The sequence below is a fragment of the Lissotriton helveticus genome, chromosome 3_1, assembly GCF_964261635.1.
Source record: "Lissotriton helveticus chromosome 3_1, aLisHel1.1, whole genome shotgun sequence".
Taxonomy (NCBI): Eukaryota; Metazoa; Chordata; class Amphibia; order Caudata; family Salamandridae; genus Lissotriton; species Lissotriton helveticus.
The window spans coordinates 744,231,233-744,249,780 of NC_136061.1; the positions used below are offsets into that span (position 1 = coordinate 744,231,233).

The 18,548-nt window shown below is 46.5% G+C and overlaps 1 protein-coding gene across 4 annotated transcripts in view; it reads right to left on the reverse strand.

Moving 5' to 3' along the window:
* USP47 (ubiquitin specific peptidase 47) overlaps nt 1-18,548 on the reverse strand; it is a 1,403,284-nt gene that overhangs the window by 1,251,340 nt on the left and 133,396 nt on the right. For all 4 annotated transcript variants that reach the window (XM_078680933.1, XM_078680934.1, XM_078680932.1 and 1 more), the window contains one exon: nt 16,402-16,515. In XM_078680933.1, coding sequence (XP_078537059.1) covers nt 16,402-16,515 — 114 coding nt within the window. The remainder of the gene's footprint in view (nt 1-16,401; nt 16,516-18,548) is intronic.

The window sequence follows — 18,548 nt, forward strand, 5'->3', positions numbered from 1 at the left end:
CAGGGATGGACAGTGGTACAAAAGTACCCTCCGCGCAGGTACCGACGTCGTTCGGTCCGGCACCAGGTCCAAGTCGGGGGTAATCCTGGGGGCGATGCTGGTTGGGGGGGCACAACGGCATCGGGGAAGACGTCACTGGAATCAGTACGGCAGAAGGTACAGTGAGGTCGACCGGCACTGATCCGGATCCAGGCCTGGATCCATGGGGCCCTCCGGAGCGGAGCCACCGGCATCGAAGGCCCAGGGCCCCCAGCCTAGTCCGTGGGGCCCGTATGCTCGCCTGCAGTCAGGCTGCTCAAAAATGCTATGTAGCGCTTGGTATAATGCACAAAGCTGGGCAGGAGACGCTCCGGCTCCGGGAAAGGGAGGGAAGCGTGGAGCCCTCCCAAAGTGCTCCGAAGACAGAGCAGGAGAGCGAGGACACTCCAGGTCCCGCATTGCATCGGCCGACGGACGGGGAGAAGGCGAAAAGCAACAATGCTTCTTCGCCTTTTTCTTATGCTTCGACTTACCAGAGGAGTGCGAAGACTTCGAGGACGAGTGGTGGTGACGCCACGACCCGAGAGTTTCCTCTCCACTGGGACCTCGAAGGACGCAGAGCGGACTGCCGGCACTCTAAAGGCTTTCGGGACCGCTCCTGCAAAGCTTTCGGGTTCATGGCCAGGCAGTTGGAGCACGACTTCGGATCCTGGTCACACTCCAGGCGCCAAAGACAGACTAGGTGCGGATCGGTGACCGACATCAGCTTGGGACAGGAGTCACGGGGCTTGAATCTGGTCTGGCGGTGGAACATCCCTCGTGCACCAGGAGTCGAGGACTTGAAAAGATGTCGACAAAAGTCGAAAAAAAGTTTCGTAAAAAAATTACTAAGGGGCACACTCTCTCTGGATCTGCACTGGCTGGCGCAGAAAAAGAAAGAACTGACGTCAATGTGCAGGGACACCACGATATCATCCAGGCGGTCACGACACGGACAACGGACCCGGAGCCGACCGACGCCACCTATCGAGGTGCAGGGGTACTTCTCCCCAAAAATTTCTCAGGATCCAGTTTGACGCCGGGGGGATAATTCTAAGGTAAGGAATCTATGACCACAGTGTTTTTCAGATAGAAAGCTCTTGGTCCTCATTCAGCCGGGTTGTAAGTCAGAGGCATGAAGGGAGGGGTAGTCTCAAAGGGAAGGAAGCAGCCCTTTTGCACTATCTGAAGAACCCACATGTCTGAGGTGATGTCTTGCTAATAGTGTAGGTGATGGCTGATCCTGCCACCAACCGGCCACCCATGACCTTGAAGGGCCAGACTAGGAAGGTTTAGCAGCAGCAGGGGGAGGAGTGGACTGACTTGACCTCTGGCCGCCTGACCCAAGGGGTTGAAAGGAGCCATGGAGAGGTTGCTGAACTTGCACAGTTTTGAGGCTAGGATATGGCTTCCATGACCACAAAAGAGGCTAAAAGCAGACGGGGATGGGTAGTCACCAAGGACTTGGCCATAGCCTGCGAGTCCATAAAGAGCTCCAGGGGCATGTCTGCCTGGTCTCTGAAGAGATGGTGCCATCTAAGGATATGTCCATAAAGGAAGCCTGGACAGCCCCACAAAAGCCAGAAGTACTCTACCAGGCATGGAATTGAACAGCCACAGACGATGAGATTGCTCTGCCCAGCCAATTGGTTGTATCAAACCCACAACGAATGGTGAACTTTCTGCATCTCGCTCGTCCAATACAAATGGTGAGAGAATAGCTCAGGCTTCCTCCGGGACCTGTGGCAGCCCTTGCGGAACAGTTTCCCACCAGGAGTGGATGTAACAGGTCAATAGGCATGCAGAGTACACAGACCTAAAAGCAAGGATGGCACCAGCAAAAAATCTTCTTGCCCCAACTATGCAGCTGCTTGGATTCCCCGGGGGTGCGGAAGGAAGCTTGTAAGGTAGATGTTTGGACCACCAATCTCTTGGGGGTAGGGTGGGAGGTGAGGAATTTTGGGTCACCCTGTGCAGGGCGATGATGGCGGGCAATTGTCCAATTCACAGGAGCCCCAGTGCTAGACTTGGACCAGATTCCCAGAAGAACATCAGTCAAGGCCTCGTTGAAAGGAAGGAAGGAGGTGTTCCGCGGAGGAGACACCCGGCTGCAGGACCCCTGTCAAAATGTTAGTCTTGACTTACACCAAAGGGAGCAGAAGCTCTAGGACCACTGCTGCCTTTCTCACCACCATAGCATAGGAAGCTCCCTCCACCCTAGCCATGGTAGGGAGAGAAAGGTGAGCCAGAATCTGGGGAATATCCAGTCCACTGGCCTCACCCAATTCCTCATATCAGTCCATTTTGAGCTTACGCTGGTCTTCTAAAGGGTCCAGTGACCCCTCCCAATCTTCCAATATTCCTAGCCACTCTAAATAAGGCTGAGAAACCAACCTAGGATCCAAGGGTGCCGTTGGCGCAGAACCTGCTTGTCTGGGATAAGAATGGGTCTGGCGCTGCCGGGGGGCACCAGTGAATTTGGGAGTCTCGGACCAGGGGCCGGTGCCAGGGAAGATATCAGGCAAAAGAAAGTGCCTAAACTGATACAGCTAGTCACACGTAATTTGAACTCACCAAGGAAGAAATCGCATTTCCGCCGGGGATTTTGCTAATTAATAGCGGTTTATTTGTTCAATTTTTAAGAAAAAAGTTTTTCAAAGTTTTTACATGTTATATACAATAGGACACTACACCATTAAACTAAACAATATTTTGACACTATAGATACTCAATCATACTGGTCAGACATATCACAGTCATTCAAAACTCCATACATCCATTCATACACAATCTGGAAAAAGAGAAACAAAGGTTGCTCAATAAATCAATACATAAGGTATAATACATAAATGCATATCAACCTGGAACAAAGTACACTTGGAATTAAACATAAAATCAATTATTTGATGAAAGACTTGTATATCAAATGTGTACAAAACTTTGAAGTGCTTAGGCAATTGAATGATCAGGCATGCTATCGCAAAATCGGGAAAGACCCCACGTTAGAACTACAGCACCAACTCTTCGCTATCATTAAAGATGGTTATGAAGAAGGTTTTGTAGGTCCCAAAGAGCTGGATGTTTTACAAAATAAACATCCAAAAGTACCTCTTTTTTATATTTTACCAAAGGTACATAAAGACCAAAACAAACCCCCGGGGAGACCAATCGTGGCAGGATGCGACTCCCTGCTCGAACCAGTTGCCAAATATGTCGACGTGTTTCTGAAACAATTCATGACCCTTGTCACATCATATCTGCAGGACACTACAGATTTTATCAATAAACTTGAAACAATAGAGTTTAGTGAGGGCAGTGACATCCTGGTTACCCTGGATGTCACTTCACTCTACACCCAGATCCCCCAGGATGAAGCGGTGGCTGTGCTCACCCACTTCCTGGAACTGAGATCGAGACCTGTACAGGTGCCAACAAAATTCCTGATTGACCTCGCTTCTTTTGCACTTCAAAAGAATTACTTTTGCTTTGGGAAAGATTTTTACTTTCAAGTAAAGGGGGTGACGATGGGCTGCCCTTTCGCTCCAGAATTGGCAGTCCTTTTTATGTCACTATATGAGGACACTTATGTATACAACAACAACCCCTTCAAAGATCACATTGGAGTGTGGCTACGCTTCATAGATGATGTTTTTATGGTGTGGAAAGGTGGGGAAGAGGAACTGAGATGCTTTTATGACTGGCTGAATGCACGTACTGCAGACATCAAGTTTAGCATGATACTGTCGAAAGAAAAAATATCCTTCTTGGATGTGGAAGTTTTTCCAACCGAAGGCAAATTATCTACTTCCCTTTTTGTTAAACCAACGGATCGGAATAAAGCCCTCTTATTCTCTAGCAACCACCCGAGGAGTCTAAGAGAGAATCTCCCACTGGGGCAATTTCTTCGGATACGAAGAAATTGTACAACTAATGAAGACTACAAGTCCCATGCCATAAATTTGATGACTAAACTGTGTGACCGAGGGTACCCAAAAAAACTGGTATCAAATTGCATGAAAAGGGCACGTTGGACCCCCAGGGAAACGCTCCTTGAACGACGCAGCAAACCACAGTTAAAACGACAGGTGTGTGTCACGACATTCTGCCCCAATGCCAACCAGCTAAAAAAAGTAATAAACCAAAATTGGCATTTAGTCAAAAATTTAAACGAGGGCCTCAATAAACCGCCACTCTTTGCTTTTAAAAAGGAAAAGAGCATAGCCAATTACGTGGTTAGAGCAGCAATAGCTAGGGAAGCCCCCCCTTCCATTCGACAAATAATGGGTCTTAATCCCATCACAGGACACCATAAATGTGGGACCGGTCTATGTTGCGAGACGACCATAGAGGGTTCTCTATTTCAGCATAAAGGTGTCTCGTGGAAACACGAGACATTTAGTAATTGCAAGTCAAGATACGTTGTCTATGGCATCCTTTGCCCTTGCGGACTCTTGTATATCAGTAAAACGAATCAGGAGGTTCGGCAAAGAATTTCTCAGCACAAATCTAGACTAAAAAATCGAGTAGAAACAGCACCCCTGGTCAATCATTGGAACAGATTGGGCCACCAAACCAAAGATCTAAAATGGACTATCATTTCCAGGGTTGAGCGCGATCCCCGAGGAGGTGACTGGGATGCTAGACTCTCCAAAAGGGAAGCGCTCCTTATTGTCAAGTTTAATACGGCCGTTATAGGCCTAAATGAATTGTCAGAGATTTATAAGCTCTAAAAATGACAGGGCCCTGTTCATTGCAAATATCTGACTCTTCTGTGTGCGAAGGTGATACATTTTTTGCCAAAATATTGTTAAGTAGTACCTTTCCATTTATGCTTGCGAATGGCTTTTTACACCGATAGTGCCGTTAGGTGTGGCAATAAATATGTCAATTCCACTCCCTTCCATGTTGTTGAAGCGCAAGCGCGGGCGAGTAGTGTTCCACCCGCCCGCCTGTCCATTTCTGAGAGAGAGACCGGCCGGTCTGCGCATGCGCGAGAGATTAGTTCTGCCCAGACGCCCAAACGACACGTTGGCTGTCTATTGCGGCGCGCGATCATTTTTCACTAGGTAAGAACTGGTAGTAGCTTCTGCAGTTCTGTTTTCTCCCCACAATTGTTGCGTTATGATTTAAAACCTGTTTGCCCTTTTGCATTTAGGATTCACATCCCTCCGTAATGGCAACCCACGGGTCTATATTCCCGTCCCCTCACTGAGCCAAGTGTCTGCCACAGTGCAGGTAATTTACCTCGCTATTTGTCATATACCCGTTTTTTTAATAGAGTGTTCAATTAGAGGGGCACGTTGTGAATGTCATGTGATTATACCTGCCCATCAATTTCGAATGGGTAGACAAGTAACTCCTCCTTGGTTTTGTAGGACTTATCAATTGAACTAAACGAGGAACCCTTTGTCCCCGACCTTCTTGGAGCCGTATACTTACAACGGACTTCTTGGCCATCCAACTTGGTAAGACACCTGTGAAAAATCTTCGTGACCTTAGACCCCCATATGCCGTAGCAGGATGGACATTAGCAATCTCCATTTGTATTTTTTTACTTTTTAGTGAGACCGTCTCCCCGCAAAGACTTTGTCTGCACCTGCTAAAAAGATTCAGTCCATGTTCGCTGATTCCCAGCTTCATTAGACAGGTACAGCGATTTTTCGTTCTCCATGACACACCCGTTTGGCCGGTTTGATTATTTTCATCCCCTCATTCAAGTATTCCCTTCCCCTGCAGATACCTCTGCTCCACCACACCTTCCAAGTCGCCTCGTAGACCAGTGGGGTAAGCTGTTCGAGTTGGTGGTGGTTCACTCATTTAGTTTCACAGAGTCACTCATGAATTTCTTTACATAGAGATCATTTTTATGTTTTCCAGATATTCCATTGGCCCTGAGGAGAATCCCTCTTTGACTTCGATTGGGATTCGAAACGCGTAGGCCCTTGTATTAAGTGTTGCTCTGTTCTTTAAAACCCAAGTGTTGATAAATACTGCACTCGAGTTTTGTACACATTTGATATACAAGTCTTTCATCAAATAATTGATTTTATGTTTAATTCCAAGTGTACTTTGTTCCAGGTTGATATGCATTTATGTATTATACCTTATGTATTGATTTATTGAGCAACCTTTGTTTCTCTTTTTCCAGATTGTGTATGAATGGATGTATGGAGTTTTGAATGACTGTGATGTGTCTGACCAGTATGATTGAGTATCTATAGTGTCAAAATATTGTTTAGTTTAATGGTGTAGTGTCCTATTGTATATAACATGTAAAAACTTTGAAAAACTTTTCTTAAAAATTGAACAAATAAACCGCTATTAATTAGCAAAATCCCGGGCGGAAATGCGATTTCTTCCTTGGTGAGTTCAAATTACGTGTGACTAGCTGTATCAGTTTAGGCACTTTCTTTTGCTTTATAGATATAAGTGCTCAGCCTAACTGATTAGAGCCAACTCTTGGTTGCTAATACAGGGAAGATATCAGGGGCACGACCGGCACTAGTCCAGATCCACCAACAGTTCCATTGAGGGCTTTGGCGCCGGAGCCACTGGCACGGAATCCAATGGGGTCCAAAGGCATGCTGGGAGGATCAGGTTGCCCAAATATGAGGTACATGGAGTCATAGTATTCTTTAAGCTGGGTGGGGGACGCCCCTGGAAAGGCAGCGATGCACCGAGCCAACCTAGGCACAGGTTCCGCAGGATTAGACCTAGAGGGAGAAGTTGAAGCACACTTCAACTTCATGCGTTTCTTATGGCTCTTACCGGACTGACTCGACAACTTCGAGTGGGAGGACAAGGACTTAGGACTCCAGGAGAGGTGCCCGGACCTTCCTCTCGACCGGGACGAACAGCGTGGAGCTGAATGTAGGGCCGCAAACAGCTCTAGGAACCGCTCCCTCAAAGCCTTCAGAAACATTGCCCAGCAGTCAGAGTGCCACTTCGAGACGTGGTCACGCTCTATGCACCAGAGACCAAATAAGTGTTTATCTGTCGCCAACATGGCTCGATATTGAGGAAAATACCCAAACACCAGAATAGTGGACAAAATGTCAAAAAAAGCCTGTCAAAAAGTGATAGAGGGTAGCTCTCTTCACAGATCTGTGCTAGCTTGCGCAGAAAGAAAAGAACTGACATCAGGGGCAGAGGTGGCTCCTATATAGGTGAGACAGATGTCACTTCCTACACTGCACTGATGTCACATCTGGTGCAGAAGACGCCGGCAACTTTACACGGCACGCAAGGGTATTGCTCGAGCAAAATTCTTCTGGATACAGCACGACGCCTGGGAAATTCTAAGGTAAGGAATCTGTGACTAGATGTCGGTCAGATATCAGCGACAGATCCCAAGATGGCTACCTTCCTACTGAAGTAGGTCAAAGATCATAAAAAGTTTAATCGACCAATCCTGGATACCTTGCCCAGTTAAACTTCTGGATTTGGCAGGCACACACACTAAAATCCTAAATATGGCAGAGGAGGCTAGGCAGTCAGGTGGCTTAACATCCACAGAGTTCCTGTAAGGTTAGGCCCAATTAGCTATTTTTGGGGGAAATGCAAACCATATCCAGAGAGCAGCGCCGATCTAATCTCATTAAGGCAAATCCTAAACCAGACAATCTAACCTCTTTGAAGGCAGGCACGGTAACCCTGGGGGGGCCTCTTTGGGGATCCTTTCATCAAAGAATTGGTGAAAGATATGTCCACTGTTGCCTTCATGGACAAAGTCTAGGTATTTATCAAAAAGGTAATTGCCCCAAGAAATCCACTGGGGCCAGTCGTGCTAGGAAGTGCTTGACCCTCTGCTTTCTCCATCAAGATCCCAAGCAGGGACAGTACAACAAAGGTGCCACTGGCAAGATTAGAACAGATACAATAGATTCTAGCCCTCCTGCAGGACAGCAAGGGTTAGAGGTGCCAAGGATCACCTTGAAGCAGTTTAAACTCTGGAAAACATTCTGGTTAAGTGTTACCTGTTCTTCCCGTGCAAATGTAGAGGTCAGGTTAGTCCTCTCTGAACCATATAGGCAGGCTCTAACCAATGATGGAGGAGTCTTATGGCTCCCACAAACAACCTCAATAACCTTACCCCTGTCCTTTTCTGAAGCAGACTCATTCCTAACAGATCAAGGGGTAGAGAGTTACAGGAGAAAAGAGTCATTGCCAAGCCAACTCTCTGCCCACAAGGTTTTTTCAGTAACCTATTTTAGGTGTGAAACCAATACATCTCAGGTAATTCATTGAGAGGCTACTCTACCACCACTGCAAAATGGAAGGCATTTATCTACTCAGGGAAGTATACAGTTCAGGGGCTAGATCTGAGGGATGTATACCTTACCATTCCCATATTCAAACCATATCGCAGATTTCTTAAATTATCTCAAAATGAGACACACAGATTCAAGTCATTCCCTTTTGGCATGTCCTCAGCCCCCTGGTGCTTCACCAAGGTCTTGAAACTGGTGGTGGAAAAAGCCAAAGACTCAGAGCATTCAGCTCATTGTATAATTGGACTATATCCCGTTGATGGAACAATGCCAGAGAAGGCCGGCAGAACATCTGTCCAATACGATATCACTTCTGTAAAGCTTGGGGCTTGTCAAAAACAAGAAGTCACTGATGCTGCTCTTGCAACAAGTAATCTTCCTAGGGTTCCACATCAATCTAAGCCCAGTCTCAGGCTCCCATTGAGGACAATTGCATGAATTTGCCAAGAACTGAGAAGTACTCCAACCAAACCTAGGACATACCTTTGCAATACTGTGGCTGGTGGTCCAGCTCTCTCAGGGAAAGTTAACAAGTTCTCTCCACTATGGGGTTCGCAAGAGACTGAATATCGCATCAGAAAAGGGACCTCACCTCCTTGAAGGTGTACCCCTCCCTAAGGAGACCAAAGAGCAAATTCGATGGTAGATGAACATGAACAGAAGAGAGATTTACAGCTATAATTTGATCTGGTAACTGACCTGGATGTTAATGGAACAGGCAAAATGCAGCAAGTTATCTACAAGAGAAAAATGGTCTGAGCAGGAGCTCAAACTCCATATCAACTGCTTGGAACTCCTAATGGGATCTTTGGTAGTTTAACAGTAGACAAAGGAGAAGGCTTAGAGCTGCATTCTGTTGAGGATAAACATTGCATCACTTTGCAGCATAAATCATTTAGTGGGCACCAGATCAAAGATCCTATTGGACGTAGTCAAGGTTTTTTTGGCACCAGGTAACTTGAATAACAGAGTACCTACCTGGCTCAAGAAAAACAGTAGCAGACTGGGATTCCCGTTAACTGCAGAATTTGAGTATACAGAAGCTGGATCCAGATGTACTGCATCAGGCACGCAAAGCGTTTTCAATTGATCTCTTTGCATCTAGGCTGGATCATCAACTAGGCAGGTACTACATTTGGAAACCTGACCTAGCTGCAGCTGCAATAGAAAGTTTCTCCAAGACTCGACGCAGGGCAAGGGTAAGCATTTCCACTATTCATTGTGATCATAAGAGGAACGGCACATGCCAGAAGACAAAAAGCTGAGTTGGTGTTGATCACTGATTTGGAAGTCTTAAGCATGGAATCTGGTTCTTCCGGAACTTCCAAACTCCAACTTTTCAATCCTTCTTCCTCTCCATTTCTACATTCTGAGGAATCCAAAGCGTCTCCCTCACGACCTCTTGACAGAAGGCAGTCAATGACTCATGCCCTGGAAGATTACAGGGTATGCTGGAAAATTTGAGGTTTATCGAGAAAAGTTGGCACACATCCAAAAGGTATATATAAAACACAGTTAAGCCTTACAGATTAGCTTGGAAAAGATGGCTTGGCTGGTTTCAGTGAAGACGCCTGGACCCCGTAAAGTCAGAGCTGGTACATATACTAAATTTCTTGTTATAATTGGCTTCTTAGGGCCCTGTTTACCGGTCATTAAACACTATTCACTCTGCCATAGCAGCAGGTCATCTCCCAACAGATGCTTCACACGTGGGTGACCACCCAATGTTACAGAAGTTCCAGGGGTGGGGGAATCATATCGCCCGACGCCCGAACCAAGTTGTTTTTATCGGTGGGCAAGAAGATTTAATGTCTATTTCGTCCGACGGAGAAGTAGACATTAAATCACATAAATAAGACAGGCTGTGGGCACTCTGGGGCTCACAGCCAATCAGATAAGCGTGCCGGAAGCCTTTGGAGGCTTCTGATTGGCTAGCAGCCCATAACTGGGCTCTAGACAGTGATTGGCTTAGGGAGTGAAAACGTCACTCAGTCTCAGCAAGCAGGAGTTTGTGGCCGCCGCGAGGCAATACATTAAGGTAAAATAGGCAATGCCATAATGCCCGCCATAGCACTTGTAGAGTGTTCAAAAGGGTTATATTTTGCTCAGCTTGCTGATCGCTCTGTAATTAGAATAGAACCGGTGCGCACGTTTGCTGTGAGAGACCGTGTATAATGCGTGTCCTTGTGGTTCCAGAAAGCGCGGGCTCTCATCGCTGCTATTGGAGCGTGAGACAGCATAAAACGTGGGGGGCACTGAAGTAGAGGGCCCAGTAAAGCGGCGCCGCAGTACGGGGGATCGGAAATAAGAGGTAACTTGACCCGGTCTGATTAAGGACCTGTCTGTGGGCCTCAGCGAGACTGCTGATCGATAGGGCCGGAGGAAACAGAGTATTGAAAACAAGCTGCAGACCGAATTAGCTGGGAGCCTTATCCCACTGTCCAAGAGAACAGTCACTGTCCCTTTACCACAGCCACGCTAACTTCAACTTACTCCACACACTGTGGCACTATCAAGCGTCCCTAACCATCCAAGGGATCCGAAAATCAGATGACATTCTGCCCCCCCTTCTTTACATGAGGCCCCGTTGTGACGCAGGACCCTGCCACCACCACTACCTAGTCCTACTGTCCTATGGGCACCCAGAGATCAGTGCTGCCGCCCGCTTTCTATCCTCGTTGCTTCGGGGTTGAGTGAGCGAGAGCAGACTGCGGGGTTTTGAAGGGGCAGTGGGCGAGGAGCTAACAGACCTCTATAAACATGATCACTGGTTTCCACCTCCAGAGAAGCCCGCCAAAGGATCCGGGTACCGCTGCATTTGCATCAAACACAGTAAGGTGGGGAGTCTGATCGGCCTTACGAGCCATCAGCTCTTCACGCTGCTGCCTCGGTCTTGGTTTGGGTAGGACGGTTCCATTTGTGTGCTTTGAGGCAGCAGCCCTACCCCCTGTCTCCCCAAACACCTTCCACCTACCTTCCCGTTACTGCCGACCTGTAAAATTATGATGATGGGGTGCACGAGCATGTCCAAAATCTACAAGTAGACTGCAGCTAGCTAACACCTTCATGGTTGTGTGCACGCCAGGGGGTGAAGTGGGGCCGTCACTTATATTCTAAAGAGCAACTCACTGAAATAGAGCAACAACCAAAAGCAAGGGGGGGGTATACGCTAAGCTAAATGAACCTGATGCGTATGGTTAATGTAAGGGAGGGGGCGAGGTAGCAGGGTGGATATTGCTCTTCAAAGATTAAAAGAGTATAGGGTTTCAAGCCTGGCCTGATCAAGAACCCACTGAGTCCCTATTATTGGGGCCCAGTCACTGCCTGTTTACTACGGCTTGTGACCTTTTACCAAATCCTCCCAGAACTACGCTGCCTGTTTGTGGGGTTTTGAATATTCATATATATCACTTTCGGCCTTGCATTTTAAATTCACTGTTGACAACATATCAGGAACGAGTGCCTTTGTTGCCCATGATGTTCGGCGTAAGTGCTCTAGCTCCGGGAGCCCCAGAATTTAGTTAACTCCACACCTGAAGTACCAACAGATGAGCCCAAACGCTACTATAGGAGCCGTGCTGTAAATCGTGCCAACAGAGCACGTTTCCATTGCTGTGCAGAGAGCAGATTAGAACTCCCTTTCACACTAGATGTGTGACACAGAATTACCATATTGGGCAATTTCCTTCTCAAATTGGCGGAATCTTTCCCATAATTCAGCCCGTTGTGCGCATTTCTTTTAAGCTGCCACGGCGCTACAGTTTCTTTCTTGAGCTGCTAGGCTTGCTTAACTGCTAACTAAAGGACACTGGATAATTAAGTAATGAGGTTGTCCAGATTACACCACGGTGGTAAAGTGAGGCCATGGTCTTGGATTAGAAGGCGCATTTTGGGACTCTACAACCTAAATGTCCCCTCTGCATAACACATTTGATTTCCCGTGCAGCTGCGTCAATTTAATAGTGCAGCGAAAAAAATGAATGTGTCCTTCTGTAAATGTAACTGGCGCTCCTGTAAAGCGCTCCAATACCTTCAGGTCGAGTTTGCGGTATATAAAACCGCAAAAAAAAAGGCATTCTTTTATTAGCACTGAAAGTCTTATGCTAGCGTATTCATGCCACATTAAAATTCACATCGATCCATACGGTGAAGAAAAAGAATGTCCCGCTTCGTTTTTTTTTTTAAAGCACCAAACGCCACTTTAAAGTGCGTGCGCACTACCTACAGGGCAAGTGGCTGTGGGCACAGGCCATCTGCTCGGAGCCTGGATCCCCTTGAGAAGCAAGACATTCTTTCCCTCCTTTATTGTGCCCCAAGGTGAGACAACCGCACAGGGGGTCTGCATGAGGGACATTTCTGCAAGCCTCACCGCCCACGGGTATTTCCTCAATATCCTGCACACAGCAGCAGAAAAGGCGAAGCTTGACCCGGGCGAGAACAGGCAGCGTAATGGCTCTATTTCCATTTCAAAAGGTTGAAGCTGTTTTTTCCTCACCTTCTTATCTGTTACTCAGTAGTGTGGCGAACCTCCCACCTCCGCCCCTCGCTCTGTCAGCTGGAAGCGGGAGCCAGGGCTGCTACTGGGCCCTACTCAGCCTGTCATCCTCAAAATAAAGAGCAATGAATTTTAGTGTGTGAAGTGTAGCACTGTAATAAGTGTTGCTTGTGTGCCCCAAATAACTGAAATGTTAGGGGGGCCCAAGTTAGCTTCTAAGGGTAGACCAGAACTACATAGTGGAGCAGGAACTCACTGCTACCTGTTAGCAAATTCTCACTCTAGCTGAGACCTGACTTGCTGCCTGAGGCATTCTCATTGTTCAGACATCTTTGACTTGTGTTTGATTAAAAATAATCATTAAAACTGTTCTATTCATCAGAATAACGTATCCCCGTCCAGTATACTAGTTAAGTCTTAAAATGACTTGACTAGTGAAATGGTGGTGAGAAAGATATGAAGGGTGCCATTAAAGAAGAGAAAATGCTGATTTCACTTGGCAGCAGTACAAAAATCTGGTGGTTTGTTCAGTTGGTATGTGCTAGTTTATACATATGCAGAGCTCTGCCAATGAACACAACTAGAAACACTCGGACAGTGCTTGTGTGAAACCAGGGGGGCCTCCATTTAAATACTCATAGTTTGTGAAAGAGAACCTGGCTAGTTGAAAGTTGGCTTCCATGCTTAAATGGTGTGATCTTAGGCAAATATTTTAATTCACCAAAAGTAACTTTGTCTAAATAATCAAGAGAAGCACTTTCAAATGCATGTGTTCAGAATATGAGCTGTACAAAAAACAGTTTTTGAATTAATATAGACTACAATGTTGCTCTACATTCTGGTAACATACAATGTTCACTTCTGCCGTGCCTCTTGGTTCACTAATGGCACTGTCATCAGTGCGGTACATCGTCCATTCTTCAAGAATGTCAAGACTGATGGCGCGGGCAAACCAATCATGAGGGTTCCGTTTTCTCCTTCTATAGATACATGGTTTAGTGAGATTCTCGATCCTTGGCAGGGCATGAAACATGCTTTTGTCTGTCTGTAGGCAAGCCAAAGGGTGTTCATTTTTAATCAGTAAATATTTATTTTCAAAACATTTAGCCCCTCATTCCATAGGTGCATGCATTTATGGTGATGCATACACTTGTTTCTCTGTCAGCCCTTATGTTTGTTGTATGGACGGGAGTAGGTGGGACAAGTTGATTTTACGGGACATGTAGATCTCAGTGGCATTTTGTCCCTTGGACAAGTAGAATATTTTGAAAATTCCACACCCCTGCAGTTCCTTTGAGAAATTCACCTCTATGTCTGCTTTCCTACGCTACTACACTATTTGGGACTTCAACATAGTTTTGAAATGTTTCCTTTTGTAGCAGCAGAAGCAGTAGCGAGGCATTAAGCAACTATTAGGGAAACCAGCAATGTTGCTGTGCTTGATTTCTTGCAAAGGTTTTTTATGCAAGAGCCCTTCACCTACTGAGCAGGATTTTCCCTAGAGAAAGTTGCATTCAGTTTCAGTAGAGGTACAAAGACCCACTCCAGATTTATTTCAATTGTAACATTTAGAGACTGCTCTATGCTGTGTGTAGGGGACTATCTGAGGGTGTATAATAGTGATACAGAGGAGGTTCGAACTCAGGGCAAAAGACCGTTACCCATTTGAATCAGGAAACCATTCAGGGCGTTGTGCTCCCCTACCACTGCCAGGTGGGTCTGCTGGATCATGGGGGAGGCAGTTATTGACTGTAATGTGTTTGGCACTCATTTCACCAGGAAGTCATGGCATCAAATGCCTTTTCACTGGAAGCGAAGCATGGAGGACATCATGAACACTGCAAATTAGATTCCACAATCAAGAGGTTTTATTTCCAACCTGTGGTAGATTTAGCCTTGCTTGTGTGGTTGGTAAGTTTCAACTTGCATAACCTCTGCCTCAGGTCCTAACATGAAATAAAACATTTCCTAGCTTTCGTAAAGGAAAGTTTCAATTTAGTAAGGATATGGAGACGAGGATTATACTACCCATGGGTTCTCATCAAATCCAAAACCCGGCCTAGAAGCCAGGTTATTTTTGCAGAATTCAGCAGTTTATTATTGAACAGATACCAGTATTCTCCATTTCAATGTAAATAATAGGTTTTTTGATTAGATTTCTTAAATAAAATTGTGCTGATAAAGGTTTTTAATGATGTCTATATCAACTCTAGGTATTGACAGGATTGAGAGTTAGTCGTGATATTTTTCTTTTGTTTGTGGTAGGAAATGAGCAGAAGATGGAGCAAAGGAAAGAATAGTGAGTCTAAAGAGGAGGCCATGCAAAGAAAGGGGTAGGAAAGGAAGGGAAAAGCCCCCTTATAGAATAGCAAAATGTATATTGGCTGTGAATGTTGACTATTTCTTAGTGTTCCTGAGAGGTGTAATTACGGTCTGCGTAATCGGATGCTGCTGGAGAATAAAATGTAGAAGGCTGATGCATAACCCTGGTCTCGGTGTCCTTACCATGTTATGGGAATTTGTAGAATGCAGCTAATCACCTGTGAGGGTGTCTCGGCTCGGAGTAGGGCAGGTCGGGGGAGGTTGTGGGGGGGTGGATGAGGCCTGCTTCATCTGTAAGAGCCTAATGTCTTAAGTTTCCTTCAGAAGTGGTATCCTCTGTTTCTCATTTTGATGCGAGGGAGGTGTGCTCTTGCCTAAGACGTAGATCGAAGGTGACTGGTGAGTTGGATAGAAGTTGAGATTGTGGTTGAGGTAAGCTGGAAAGGTGTTGTGGGAAACTTTTTTGCTGTGAGTGAGTAGCTTGAACTTACTGTCTCCCAGTCTAAGACAGAGGTGGCGATTGTTGAGGAGTGGAGAGATGTGGTTATCGCACAAGATTTTGAGGTTGAGTCTGGCACGGACATTCTGGGTGGTTTGGAGTTGGTGTAGGACATGGGTTGGGATGCCGAAGTAGAGGGCTATTCCGTAATCAAGTCTACTTGTGATAAGATCCTGGGTGACCGGATGTGGAAACATGATAAGGAGATATCGTTGATTTGACTGTGTTGATCATTCTGCTCATGGAGGGGTTGGTGACCAGGATGATACAGAGGTCTTGGCAGGGTCCGCAGCGATGGGTGGGGGGGAAGAGTTCGGAGGGCCACCAAAAGGCATCCCGGGGGAGTGGTAGTTGCTGAAGATTAGGATTTCGGTTTTGTCTGTGTTGAGCTGCAGTCAGTTGCTTTTCATCCAAGAAGCGACGTTGCTCACGCAGTTTGCGAAGTTTGCTTTGGCTGTGCTGGTTAAGTCGTTGAGGGAGAGGATGAGCTGTGTGTTAGCGTAGGAAACTATGTTGATGGCGTGGGTGCTGACAATGTTCGTAAGGGGAGTGTTGGGCTAAGCGCAAATCATTGAGGGACTCTGCAGAGGAGTTTCTTGGGTTCTGAGGTGTGTGAGGGGGAGGAGTCCAAGTCATTGAGTTCTGTCCATGAGGAAGGAGGACATCCACTCATACACCTGAAACTTTCCTTTACGATAACTAGGAAATTTCTTATTGTTGCGCTTTAGTCCTTTGACAAATGTATGAATGTGACAAGCAATACAGCAAGATAGAAAGTTGAAGAAAGATTCGCTTACCGTCATTAGCTGAGGCTGCTCCCCATCTTTATCCGCCAGTTGCAAAAAATTCTTCTTTCCAGCTTCAAAGCCAACATCAACAATAGATTTGTCACTTTTGTAATCCAAAGCTGCCTAACAACAAAAAGGAGAATTTGTTTCTTATCCCATGGACTTACTTTGGACAGCAGCAAAATACACAGAGCGTAGTTTAAAAAAAAAAGTGCAAGCCATCTCAAACGCTGGAGTTGAGACAGACAGACATTAGACCCTAAATCGGCACTCGCAGCAGAACCGACCTTGAAATCTCAGTCTAGATTAAATACAAAACTACCTAACAATGGATAAGAGCCTTCCCATTTAAGGAATGATCATATTTTTCAAAGCATTTATGATGATGATTAATTACCTCCTGAAATCTAGTATAGTGTTACAAAGACTGTACACAAAATCATAAAATATTGCCCCATTAGCTTAATCAATCCTCAATTTGACCATTTAATTCTATGTGTACACAAAAGTTTAAAGATTATAACTAATAGTAAGCAAGGCTCTAAAAGAGGTCCTGACTCAAGCAAATTAGTAGCAGGATACTGAGAACATGTGGATGATCAAAGTAAGATTCCCTCCAAGTGCCACAAAGGAACACATATCTTTGAAAGCAACTGACTAATTAAAAAACAGGATTATGGGGAAACTCAAATAACTCCTTACCTATGAATATTTGCTGGAAATACCAAACAAACCGAATCAACCCTAGATGGCCCCGGGCATTTCGCATAAATAGAAAGCAGGACTCTGTTTATAAAGGAGGCAGACTCAGTGAAAATGACAACAGCAAACAGGGTTTGAACACATGAGGAAGCAGTTACTAGAACGCTCAAGACGCATCGCTGGTGCCAGGAGAGCAGAGCCAGTGCGGGGGGGGGGGCAACAACTAACCACGCCTACAGGGGCCGAGAGCGGACTGCCGCCCCTCCCCCTCTCACCTGGAGCTGATCACCGGGGGCTTTTCAAAACTTCTCGCGTCTCCCGCGATCGCTGGTGCCAGGAGAGCAGAGCCAGTGCGGGGGGCCAACAACTGAGCCAGTGCGGGGGGCCAACAACTGAGCCAGTGCGGGGGGCCAACAACTGAGCCAGTGCGGGGGGCCAACAACTAACAGCGCCTACAGTGACCATCCTGCCGCGGGGCAGAGAGCGGACTGCCGCCCCTCCCCCACTCACCTGGAACTGATCACCGGGGGCTTTCAAAACGTCTTGCGCCTCCCGCTTCGCGGGAGACGCATCGCTGGTGCCAGGAGAGCAGAGCCAGTGCGGGGGGCCAACAACTAATGCCGCTTACAGTGACCATCCTGCCGCGGGGCCGAGAGCAGACTGCCGCCCTTCCCTCTCTCACCTGGAGCTGATCACCGGGGACGGATATAATCAACTAGCGTTTTCCGCCGCGCGCGGGCGGCACCGGGCTAAGCCATGGCAAAGGGCGGGCCGTCTGTGGCAGTCAGGAGCAGAAGAGGCCGGGCTGGGCCCACTCTCTTTGCAGGTCATTAATTCACTGAGACTCATATTCTTATTTAGCCCACTTTGGACTTTGACTTCTCCTTTTTATCTGTTTTGTTATATTGGTTTTGTGTACTTTATTCGCATTCATATGGCTGTGCCTACAAGGCGAATTAGTGGTATTTTAAGATCATAGTTCACTTAGAGGGTGATTAGGGCCATTGCCTTGTTGATCCTATACCCTGATTGTTACTTAAACAAAGTCCATTGATTTCGCGCATCTAGAGTGAGAGCTTTTTTTTTTTTACAATATATTGGCTTTGCTGAGGTCAGGGAGCACAATATGGGGAGGTGGAAGATCCCACAGAAGGCGGATAGCCTTAAATATGTAACAAGGGCGACCATTTCTACGATGGACGCCTATCTGCAGAGAGCGGCCTCTGCGCTTGATAAAGAAATAAAACTGGTAAACAGACGGTTATCTAGATCACCCTCTATGGGTGTCTCTTTCTTGCCTGGTGATAAAAATAAAGTAAATGAGGCTGCTATAGAGGTACTTGATGGCTCCTAGTCATCACGTGCCGGGACGGAGCCTGGGAATCCTCAAGACATATCCCTCCCAGAAGTAAATCCCCCTGTGCTTTCCCCTGTTGTAACCATTGTATCCAAGG